The sequence below is a fragment of the Primulina tabacum genome, chromosome 4 (assembly GCF_025594145.1).
Source record: "Primulina tabacum isolate GXHZ01 chromosome 4, ASM2559414v2, whole genome shotgun sequence".
In the NCBI taxonomy this organism is placed as follows: Eukaryota; Viridiplantae; Streptophyta; class Magnoliopsida; order Lamiales; family Gesneriaceae; genus Primulina; species Primulina tabacum.
In genome coordinates, this window is record NC_134553.1 from 2,956,038 (window position 1) to 2,969,032 (window position 12,995).

Below are 12,995 nucleotides of genomic sequence, written 5' to 3' on the forward strand. Positions count from 1 at the left end.
GGATCCGTTTACTAAAGGTATAAATCGAGATCAATTGTACAAACTAATAAGGGGAATGGCTTGAAGCCACAAAATAAAAATGTTTATAGCGGTAACCCAACCTTGTGAATTGGAGATCCCAAAACCTTGGTTCAATGGGAAAACTAAGTTATAAACATTGGTTGAACACTTGGAAACAATGAAGGCTCATTCCTGAAACGTCCAAGTAAAATGTGCCGGCAACATGTGGTGAGGTTAAAATTTTTTTTAATGATTCCTATACCTAAGAGGTAGAGTATGGCATGATACTCTTGATAGGAGATCACCTATATAAGTGCGTAGTGATGGCCGCTTCAAGAACACTTATGAATCTAAGATATGGTCCAGGGCCGAAACAGACACAACATGAGAACAAAATATGTTAGAGCTATTGTTGTGTAAATGCTGTTGACTTGGTTTACATAAACGGTTGAATGGTTCAAGACATCGCGTCACCAAGCAACTAGTAAATCCGATAGTATTTTACTACGGAAGGTTCAAAGCCAAAAGCTACCTTTCCCGATGCAATAATAGTTCAAAAGAACTTTCAAGTGGATCTGCATACATGCATAAATTTCATTCATGTGGGGGATTGTTAGAGAAAATGTGAATAAAATGGAAGTGTGAATGGAAATGTGGTTGTCCCACATTGGAAGCTTAGAGAAAGTTTTCCTCCTTATTAGTTCTAGTGTGGACTAAGGGTTTGGGCCCAAAGGGGTACCAAAGCTTTTAGAAGGGGGAGACGCTACTATGCTAGGTCTCGGTGAATTAAACACACACGCGCGCGCGCCCGCCCGACCCGGCCCGGCCCGGCGCGGTGCGGTGTGGTCTTTGACCAATATTAATCTTTTTGGACCAAAATTGTTTGAAGGAATAAATTTTGTTGGTGTCCAAACAGAAGCTGGTGCGCCCTTGCGCGCATTCTTGCACGCGAACAGAAGGCAGCGCGCGGCCGCGCATGATGTCGCGTAGCCGCGCGCGCCACACTGGTTTTTCAAAGTGCGCGGACAGAACATGGCGCGCGGCCGCGCCAGTTCTCGCGCGGGTGCGCGCGCACCGCTGTGCGGAAGAAGAACAAGGCGTCCTTTCACCGAAACAAGATGGCTACTCATCAAAAGTTGCATCTTTGCACGAAATATTGTGTTCATTCAAGACAATCTTTGATGCTCTATATATATCCCTTACATGCATTCATTTACATACTTTTGTTGCATCGAATTTCTTCTCCATATTGCTGCAGATTTTCGTTCATACACACTTGAAAGCTCTTGCATTTCTCTGTTCGTCGAAGTCTAGAGTTTTTTGTTCTACTACTCTAGATAGGAGTCGTTGTATCTTAGGGACGATTGCCGTTAACGTAAAGCACTTGTATACGGGCAATATCGTCTTGTGGATAAAGGATTTATCCTTGCCTCGACTTAAAGAATTGTTGCTGTTTCCAGGATTTCGAGAAGGACATTTCCAGAATTTCGTGAAGGACACCAGGTTTCAAACAACATGTCCAACAGTTTGTAACATTTGATATTTGAAGGATATCCCAAGAAAACACATGCACGAGCTATGGGCGAGAGTTTGTCACGATGGACAGCTAAAGTGGAAGCAAAGGCGAGACACCTAAAAGTTCTCAAGGATGAATATTCAAATGCTCTTTGGTACTGTAGCTCATAAGGAGACTTATTTTGGTTTGTAGGAGATGGTACCCAGTTGATCAAATAGGTTGATGTCAATACACAATCGCCCAAAAATTTAGCAGCCACATGAGATTGAAAGAAAAGAGCTTTAGCAACATTAAGAAGATGCTAGTGTTTTCTCTCGACTACTGAATTCTGTTGTGGTGTCTGGACACAGGATAGCTGATGAATAATGCCTTTTTTCCATGCACAGGTCTGTGAAAGCAAGTTCCTTTACATTATCTGTGCGGAGGGCTTTGATCTTCTTATGAAATTGAGTGTCAACCATAGTGTAAAACCGAGAAACAACTCTATAAGCATCTTACTTATGTTGAAGCAGAAATACCCACGTGAAACGAGTACAATCATTTACCAAGGTTAGGAAATAATGTTGATTATTTTTCATTGCAACATTATATGGTCCCCAGACATCACAGTGTACAAGATCAAAAGAAGAATCAGACATGTTATGATGAGATATGAATGCTAGTCTTCTTTGCTTAGCTAGTGGACAAATGAGGCAGGATTTACACTTATCTAAGTTGACTACATTGCATTGTAATTGATCTTTTAAGGTATGCATGACTTTAGTAGATGGATGTCCAAGACGACTGTGCCATGTCTCTGCCAAAATCTGATTGATGAAAGTATTCTGACAGACCGAGCTTGTATCCATAACATATAATCCTTCGACTTTCCTACACTTGCCGATCATCTTCCTCGTGATCACCTCCTGGATGGTGAACGAATTGTGATAAAAACTAATCATTGATTTAGTGTTGGCAAGAAAGGAGCTGACAGATGGTAGATTGAACTTGAAATTTGGTATGAACATAACATCTTCAAGAATCAAAGATGCACCAAGTTTAATGCTGTCGCAAAACTTAACGGTAATGGTTGTGTGATTGGACAGAGTAATTGTAGAACCAATGACTGGTTGTAGTGAATTAAACAATGATGCACATGAACAATATGCTCGGATGCTCTAGAATCAATAATCCAACACGACGGAGAAGATAGATCATTAAGAGCATATGTGGATAAGCAAATACCTGTGGTGTGCACATTTTTTGAGTCAATAAATAGATGTATTATGCTTGTCTGTTGAAAAAAAATCACCCTCAACTGATGCAACTGCTCTTTATTGAAACCTTCGAGCAATTGTTGAGATATACCACCACTGGTGTTAGCATGACCCGATGAGGCATGTGTTCCAGAGACTTGATTTGCATTTGCTGTCATGTACCGAGTTGTGGTAGTTCCTCGAAGTTTAAAACTTGGAAGATACCCATGTATCTTATAGCAAGTATCCAATGTATGGCCATGCACATTGCAGTTGGTACAAAATGGTCTTTCCTTCTGAAACCTCGTTGATCCTCGGCATTGAGCATGTTCTGCGGTTGGTCATTCTTCAATGCAAATGTCATGTCTTGTGTAGAATTAGGAGCTATGAATTGTGCACCAATTGCTCTATGTCGTTCTTCTTAAACAACCAATGAGAAAACACAATTTATGGGAGGAAGTGGGTCAAGCAACAAAACTTGACGTCGAATTTGAGCAAATGAATCATTAAGGCCCATAAGAAAAGTCATGATATATTCCATTTGAATATGATTGTCCATCTTATTGATCCCTTCACAATTACATCCACCACAACTACACATTGGACGAAAATTGTTTAATTCTTCCCACAGAGCTTTAATATTTGTGAAATATACACTTACAGATAGTTGTTCCTGACGCAAGTTCACGAGATCGCGTCGCAATTGAAAGATTCTAGGCCCATCTCTTTGTTGAAATCGCTCCTTGAGATCTTCTCATACTGCTAGCCGCGGATTCGGAGAAAGAACACTTGCGGAAATTTCTTTCGATACTGAATTTAAGGTCCAAGAGATCACAATGTTGTTGTTTCTAGTCTAGAAACCAAGTAGATTTGCGTCCGCCTCCGATGGTTTTTCAATTGTCCCGTTCACAAAGCCCAACTTGTTCTTGACAGAAAGTGCAATTCTCATGGCTCTGCTCCAGGACGCGTAATTATCTCCTGTCAAAGATTGCGAGACCAATGTGAGACCTGGATTATCTGAATGATGCAAAAAATATGGGCTCATAGGATCATCAATGGCGGAATGACCATTTATGCGAGAAAATTCAGGTGGATTTCCAGGTACCATGGGATATGCAGCTCAAGAATCACCGAAGGCAGAGTATAAATCAAATCGATCTGGACGCAGATCGGAGATCACCAAGGGCAGAAGATTAATACAGAAAAATCGAAAATTGAAGCTTTGATCGACGTATCCCGTGTGAAAGCTTTGATACCATATTAAGTGATGAGAAAAATATTTTGTTTATTGAGAAGAGAAAACTTAAGACGTAATTGATACATGAGAGTATTTGTATGTCTACTCCTTTCTACCATCTAAATACTATTAGATTAATTGACCCAACTAATAAAACTAACCAACTGCTCAACTAACTAACATCTTTGTATATATAATAGAGTCAGTTGTCAAGCTGAAGGGCCTCGACATTGAAACTATTCAGCGACACTACACAGTGTGAGAGGCCGAAGCCGGAATATCGTGGTTGAAACTAGAAATAGATTTGAATTTTTTGGTTTATCGTCAATAATATCCACATTTCTTTCTTGTATATGCAACGTACACGTATTTGTTTTTGCTACGCCTTGTTTCATAGAAGGCACATTCTTCCTAGGTTTGAGTACAATGAAAATTGGATTTTTTTAAGAAATTAAATTTAGTGGTTTTTATTGTATATATAATATTTAAAATATATAAAATTAGATTCTTTCTTGCCTAAAAAATAATATGTTCTTTTTGAAAAATATAAAATAAGAACAAAGAAGTATATTGGTTTTAGAATTATGTGTTTTATGATTTTATTTTTAAAAAAAATTAAAATAAACTTTGTAATATGTAGGGATGTCAATAGGTGTGCAGGTAAATGGGATGAGGTTGGGCACAATAAATGGGCTCTGGGAAGGGCCTTAGGTCCAATTTTCTAGATTAGTCGGGTATGGAGCAAGTAATGCCCACCCCATAGATGTATATCTTTTTTTATTTTCCATATATGTATATGTTGAATGAAATTAATTTGTGATCTTCATCAAAGTATAGTCCGACTCATCAGGAAAAGAAAATGTTTTTTTTTTAAAAAAAAGTTGGCCGACAATTATGAAAGAATGAAAAGTCACTCTAATATTGTTTATTTGATCATAAGGTTTTCAACTTTTCATTCCTTGTAAAATATTGCTGAAATTTATATGATTGTAGAAATCTTTGTTTAATTTGGTTTTCAAATCCGAATCTTGATATGTGCTATATATGTATGCATTTCTCTAAAACGTCCTTGCTTTTTCTGAATTTTTTTGTGTGTCTCCATGGTCCAACCGACCCCTGTTTTTATTAGACGTGGGATGGGTCCAAATCATATTTAAACGGAGTGGGTTAGGTAATGGGTCCATGAAAATTGAATGGGATGGGTCTCGGGTCTGATCGTATACGTCCCATTGACATCCTTAGTATGTCGACACTTAATAAGATTTAGATAAATGAAGTGAAATGTTCTTGTACCTTTCAAAAATAAAAATAACAGTCCCCTGAATAATAATCTGGATTTGGGCTGTTAATTCTTCGCAGAAATTATTAAAATTTTGCATCCACTAGAGAAAGATGCAAATTCAAGATTTTTGTTACATATGGTGGCGATTTGAGTGATAGGGTCAAAGGTAGGGAAAAAATGATATGTGGTCAGGAGAACTAAATACAATAGCACATTCATGTTAGTCAAGATGACTTTATATTTTATGCAGATCCACAAGATTGGGTCAATAAATTCAGAGACATTAGCCCACGTTATTAAATTGACCGTTGGCTATTACCATGCCTGATTGGTCAAATTGTTCAAGTACCGCTCCATTAATTTCCACAACACACTTGATTATATGTATTGAAGTTGGTATAGAATTCTTATTCGAGTTGGTGGAATACATAAGTTATTGATCAATGATCAGAAGTTGTATATATATATATATATATATATATATATATTTTACTAGCATTTTCTCGAGTGAGACTATCACACAAAGTAAACTTTGTAAAAATTTACCTTATTGTCATGGTTCACAGGCTTAGTTCAAGAGTTTACTCAGTACACATCGAAAAATAACGGATTTTCGGTGTCTATATATTGAATCTTGAAAACATGAAATATCACATTAAACTTGTGTAATACAACTTGTATATATATATGATCATATAAATTTCAAATGTACTTTCACTTGATATCAATTTGTTTTAAATGGTTCAACAGTAGTTCTTCTCATTTAAATATATCAAAAAGATATACAACTCAAATAATTTGTAAAATGTGTGATTTTTTTTTAAAAAAAAAAAAAAACAATCCGTGTTAAGGACCTAGGAACCAAAGAAGGCCCAGTTGAATCCCATATTTGACTTGTATGGTCCAATATAAGTTTGTATTTTAAAACATCCTTGATGGATATAGTCGTATGAATCGGAATCGACAAAATCCAAGTTAGCTCTTCTTTGGCTAGAAAATATGCTACATTATTAGATTGACGCAGACTATTACAAATAATGGCATCATTTTTTTGTACAAAGTTACGTAAGCGACTAATTCTTTTGGTTTTTTTAAAAGACCTGTTTCTCATGTATTATGTACTAATTTCTCTTATGTTTGATGTATTTTTTCTACTCTTTAAACTACTCTTGACTATAATATTTGTATGAAAAATATATATCGATGAACGCATTGTATATTTGTATAATATTTTTTATAATAATTTATTTGATTTATATTTAAATGATGATCAAAATGAAATTATAAAAAATAGTGAGTTATTAGAGTGTAATTTTGATATATGAATTAATATAAATAAATAAAAAAAAGAGAAAAAGATCGAAATAAAATTAAACTTATAATTTGATGATTAAGAAACAAATATTCTATTCGTCGAGTTGCATGTGATTTATAATAAAATTTTAACATTTTTTTATATATAATTATGAAATCAGGTATGATATTAAAAATTAATTATTTTAAAAATCTCAAATTTAATAATCCAGTATAGATACAATTCCAATATGAATATAAAGGGTGTTTTGGCCAACCCACACAAGGAGTTGTCAACAGGCATCTTCACCACACACGCACGCAAACATATAAAACATTTGCCACCACCAGTTTCATTTACCCGTTTCGTTTTCTCTCTCTAAGCAGTCATGATTTCCGGTGACGACGAGTGGGTGAAAGCTGCCATGAACGACGACACCATGGTGGTGGAGCTCCTGGTCCGGTTAAACCATGCGTCGTTGACGCCGTCAAGTAATCTCAAGCCGGCGGCGTTCCCGATCGAGTGGACGGTGCGTCAACGCAGGTCAAAGCCTGTTTCCGTTACCAATACCTCGAAGAAACAGGCTCCCAGGGCCAGCCCCACCACCCCGCTGTCATGGAGCGGTGCCACCTCCTACAGCGGTGGATGTGGTGGGGGAGGTTGCGGCGCCACCTCTCTGGAAGAGTCCAGCCGACCATCTAAACCATCCACCTCTGCGAGATCTAAGGTTTGTACACGGAAAAAAAATGTTTACACATATGCAGCATACATGTCCTCTGTTCGTGTTTAAGTTCTTACGTACGCGTGTTCTTCCACTGCGGCGAAAGTCAATTCCGGCAGCCGGCTGTGTCGCGTCGGCGGCGGGACTGCTATCGTTGAAGGAGATGTCTTCTCTCCGAGTTTTTCCCTAATACAGCTCTCGTGTCAGTTGTTATTCCATGATCTACTGCGAATTGACGGAAATACCCCTGAGCGTCGTTTATATTTTTACTGCCACGCTAACTCAGGAACCAGATTCAGCGCCATTCCAAACCTTTGTCTTCTGTTTTCCACCTGCTTTGTCACTTTCGTGAAATGACAATAATACCCTCGTCTGCAACAGGTGTACCCCTGAAAATCCCGGCATATGATTTGCCGAAATGCCCCCCTCCACGCTTCCATCCTACAACTTCCATTTATGGATTAATATCAATATCCCATTCTTCTCTCCGATTAGTAATTGTTTGTTTCAATCGCAAGTAAATATTTTTTTGCTATTTTATGATTATATATTTTTGGATTAATGAATATATGGTGGTACTCAGAAATGGGATCATTTCCATTTTTTAATTTTTGAGCTGAGCTGAGCAGAGCAGAGCAGTCAGCATCCCGCCCATCTTTCCATTAATATGCGCCTTGCCTTGTAGTTGTAGTCACGCGGCCTTATTTTACATATCACCCTGGGGCAGGAGATTCTCGTCATTTCAGTTTCGGAAAAGTTTCTAGCTTCGCTCTGATTCGATACCCAACAACAGTGGATTTAAGAATTTGTGGATTCGGTATTATTTATATTTTTATTTATTTGGTTGGGGCGAGTGAATTTTGGAGCTGTTCCCTTTGCTGTAGATTAGGCAAATATTTATGAAAGCCTCCTAAGTCAAACTTTGTTCACAAGTGTCATAAACCCAATTAAATTTATAATTTCTCAACTTACTGGCCAAGAAAACAGAACAAAGAATAAATTTCGGAAGGTTGGTTTTTTAATAGTATTTATTATTTTGCTTGCAGTGTGGGGATATTATGGTCAATTGATGAGGTGTATGGTGCCCTGTTTAAACGGTGATGGCGACATAGGTCTGCGTTTTGTTTGGTGGAGCGTTGTTAGTGGTTGAACACTTTATCTTTAAAGAAGTTCAAGTCTCGTTAGTATTAAATTAGGGGAGAAATCCAATGTGTCTGAAGCATGAACCCTTTGCCAAAGTGTGTTTTTTTTTTCTTTTGGCAAATAAATATATATATCTAGTTCTGTTTCTGCTTGTCTTTATCATCGAACCATCGTATGCTGCCACTTGTGCACAACTTGAAGCGAACTACCCAAGGAACCGCACAACTGTACGTGAAATGAAAAAAGACTTATTCCAACAGTAACAGGTAACAGGCTCGGAAAAGGGAAAACAGGACTTCTTGTTAGCATATGGTCAACGAGGATGATTCGATATTTTTATCGGGTGAAATGAAATTCACTCTTTTAATAATGTATACAATTTGTAATTTTTGTTTCGTTCAAGGAGATACACGTGTTTCTTAACTTTCTACGACTTCCCAATATGGAATGTAAATACTTTGAGTCGAACAGTGTTCTGACTTTTAGATATATGGATTGCGTCGTTTTTCTTGGATTTTCCCACGCTGTCACAGGTTAAGATATTACTTCTTAAATTATTTGAGAGGGGTTGATTATGGTGGGCTATTTCTATTTTCACCTCTTTGATATGTTTCTTTTTTGTGAGGTCCAGGAAACTAGATTTTTGTTCAATTAAGGATTATTAGGCCGTATATGAAGGTTTTCGGATGATAGAATTATTATAAGATGATTTAATGCAAACCGTGTGGAAAAGTGCACGGTGTGGATTTAGCTTTGTAGTTGGAGCGGAGGGTCCATTTTTTGTCACCAAACTATGCGTTGTAAGCTGATCATGAATTGCCAAATCAACGTCTTCATCTAACTTTGGGTTCCTTGATTAATTTGCATTTCCACGTCTTTGTTTTATCCCTTTACTTTATTTGGGGCAAATTCAGTTTCCTCGTATCAAGAAATGAGGGCAATTCAATTCATCTTTCAAAATCTACCTATATCTGCTTAAGACATCTTTTTCTAAATATTCTTGGTTCATATCTTGGGAACATGAGTTGTGTAGCCTGTTTATTCATGAATTATGTTATCATTGAGTACTGTTAATTGTTTTCTTTAGTTGCCATAAAGACAAAAAAATTCTCGGACATGAACAAACAACCATCTCTCTACTTCCTCGGTTTAAACTTTTATGGTAAGAAATTTGTCAAAACCTAAAGAAACAGTCAAGTCTAGAATGTTATTTGTTATATTTCCGTCCATGGTGCATACACGGGAACATTAAATTGTTCTTTCATTTAAACTTCTGAATATGCACTGATCGTGTTTTATGTTACAGGCTAATTGCGACGGTGAGAAATCCTCCTCCAAGCTGTCACGAAAGAAGAAGGTGAATCTATTTGGTTCATTGAGTTTGCTTAGATTTTATGTCAAAAAATGCTTTGGTGGCTGAGACATTCAATAATTGATACAGTTACTAAGACTTAAGAAACATTAGTTACTGTTTCAGAGTTTTTAAATCATTGACTACCAACCATTATGTTTTTTGGATGTCGTATACTCTAGAAATACCTGTATGATGCTACATACAAAGGTGAATTATTCTAATTTGACAAAAATAACTGAGTTGGTGCTGGTAGTTCTGGAGCTGAAAACCACGTCTCGCCTAACTTGTGTAATTAGTCAGGATCTTGATTCGGCTTTTAGGAACTGGGATATCTTTGTCTAAGGGCAGTTTACATGTCGACTGAAAGCTGAAATATACATAGATTATCCATGCGAAAGCGATACTCTTCAGTATTTGAGAAAGTGGTGAATAACAAAAGAAGCAGCATTGACCTGCAGGAGTTGACTAACAATTTTACTGTATATGGTGTTCATGCGCAGACATTGGTTGAGCTCAAAGAAGAGGAAAACTTACTTGTTAAAGAAAGAAGAGAGCTGAAAAGAGTACAAACCTATTTTTGTTGCTTTTATGCCCTAACAAAATTTTTATTCACATTCAAAACTAAAAATATTGAAGCACAACCCTATTTCTTTTCAGGATATAGTATCCTTGCGCCAAAAATTGGAGAAACAAAGGGCTACAAATGAAAGCTTGAAGAGGGCGAAGGTGCAATTGCCTGAACTCATTTGTTTGTCCAATTATTATGCGTATTCCATTTGGTTTTTTTCTTATCAACGCTCCACTTTGTACATTTTAAAAAGTGACTTTTCAGAAATATGCCTAGGTTTTGGCAGTGGTCTTCTCGTGAAGATACTTGGATAAAGTACTTCAATATACGTAAATATATATCTAATGCGAGGCATATTTTAAAAAAATCTGCCTGCAAAGTTAGGAGGTTACTAAATCATGTAAATCTCTGGCATTTTGGATTCCAATTTGGTTCAAGATGGTCTTTTACACAGTTTTTATGATCTGTGGAAGATTTGAAGTGTAAGTTGACATAAGTAGCTCTTATGAAAGGCTTATTTCCTTGTGTTTCTCTGTCATTTCCATATTTTGGTATTTAAATATTATTATGCTTGTTGTATGTCACTTTAGAACTCCCAATTTTGGTATGGTCGTCTCAATTTTGATAATTCTATTCATTCACTTGCTCTCTTTTTTTAATTAATTCAGATGCTTTTCTGCCATCTCTAGTTGTACATTAAGGTTATGCTATAGGTAATCATATCTTGCAAAAGGTTTTATCACTGGAAAGCAATGAGGGCTGGTTAGCATAAAATTTTTTGGTCCTTCGCCCTTCACTCATGTCTCTTGATCGATCTTTTTTTACAGACTAAACTGCAACTCCCTAATGACAGAGGAACAACATCCGTAGCTAAGGGAATTATTTCAGTTCAACTTCAGCAAAAGAAAACAGCTTTTGATTCCGTCCCTGCTATGGTAGCACCATTCTTAGACGGTGATACTATTCTTCAATGTTCCACTCTAAAACAGAAGGAAATGGCTGCATTTAATCTTAAATTTCTGGTTCCTGACCTGAACATCCCGTTTGAGGAAGAACGCAACCTAGGAGTTGCTTGTGAGGATAGCTGGAATCAATAAACGAAATAACAAATATAATCAAAGAATCCCAATAGCAAACAAGAGCTAAACCTTGATTTGGAATGAAACTGCTGTGACCATCTGATAGAGCCAATTAAATGTTACAACGTGAAAAGTACTGCCTGTAGTTAGGATGTATTCTTTTTGTTTAGTTATGAAGGAATTAAACGGATCCTTAGCTGTTAGATGCAGTCATATTCTTTTCTTCAACGCCTAGGTTTCTTTTTGGAAACGTTTCTAGTTTAGATAAAATGTGAACTCTATTATGTAAGATTCAAGTATATTATACATTACATTTTTTGGATTGAAATTGAAATGTTTGTGTTAGATTATTTCCCTTTCTAGATGATGCTTCGTTAAATCAACCGTTTGTAGCCGCATGCATCTTCTTGCCGCGGTTGAACTGATGATATATATATATTCAAAAAATTTGTTGTCCTAACCGATCGTGTTATTTGGCAACCAGAACTAGATTAAAAATTCGAAATGTATTATTCAAGTTTAGATTTTAAATTTTATAATTAGGCATTTAAATCTCCGGTTAAACTTACACCCTTTGCCACTTGACAACACCAGCGGCGCCCTAGCATAGGTCCCCACGATAAATTTATTCTCGTCGGCAATTATTTCTGCACTCTTGCTCGCTTGGGTCAATGGATTTGGATGGAAATCATGTGTTCGCACGTCCGTGTTAAGGTATGCTGATGGCGGCGACTGATAATTGGATGGCCGGAGGGGTAGTGAAATTCTGGGGGACAGCGAGCTTGAAGAGTTGAGGGAGGGACAGCAGAGATGTTAAAGTTCATTTTTTGCTCAGGCGGGAGCGGCGCTGCCGTGCAAAGAGGAGGGAGTTTCGAAGGGTAGAACAAGAGCACTGTTTCGGTTTGCCAAGCAGATTCGGTGAGTTCCTTTTTGTTTATTAATTAAATTATATATATTAATTATCGTATTTTCTTTACCGAATTTTTATGCAAAATAATAATATATAAATATGTTAGAATAATTTTTCATCTTTATCTCGTTATGTATGAATAAGAGTATTATGTGGAGAGAGAGGTTGAGAAAGAAATTTGGTATACGTAGAGATTAAAATAAAATTATAAGTATATTTTTAGAAAAATTTCCCATGTTAGAAAATGTTTTATATTTTATTTAACAATTAAAGCCACACCATTTTTGTCTCCCATACTCGAAAATGTTTCCAGAAAGAACAAAAAAAATTGTTAAGGGAAAGCACGTCAGATTATTTTCTTTGATATATTGCAAAAGAAATAATTTATTGTGCTTTAACTATATCTCTTTCAAATACTTTTCCCCAAAAATATCATATTAAAATGATTTAATATTTATTATCATAATCATGAAAATCAAAAGATTATACAACACAATATTATTAAGTTATTGCAACTTAATTTTGTTGTAAACACTAAATTAAAATCTTTTTCAGTGATTAAATTCATTTAACAATACTAAATGGTTTTATAGAAAATTGTATTATTTAAAAATAATAATTTATTCCTTCACAAGTTATTTTTATAAGTAAATTAC

At 36.3% G+C, this 12,995-nt stretch overlaps 1 protein-coding gene across 1 annotated transcript; it reads left to right on the forward strand.

The window, feature by feature from the left end:
- The first annotated feature begins 6,884 nt into the window (after positions 1-6,884).
- Positions 6,885-11,778, forward strand: LOC142542420 (uncharacterized). The gene is made up of 5 exons (XM_075649047.1): positions 6,885-7,291; positions 9,735-9,785; positions 10,283-10,345; positions 10,440-10,508; positions 11,178-11,778. The coding sequence occupies exons 1-5, from the start codon at positions 6,953-6,955 to the stop codon at positions 11,445-11,447; spliced, it is 792 nt and encodes a 263-aa protein (XP_075505162.1). The 5' UTR covers positions 6,885-6,952; the 3' UTR covers positions 11,448-11,778.
- The last annotated feature ends 1,217 nt before the right edge of the window (positions 11,779-12,995 follow it).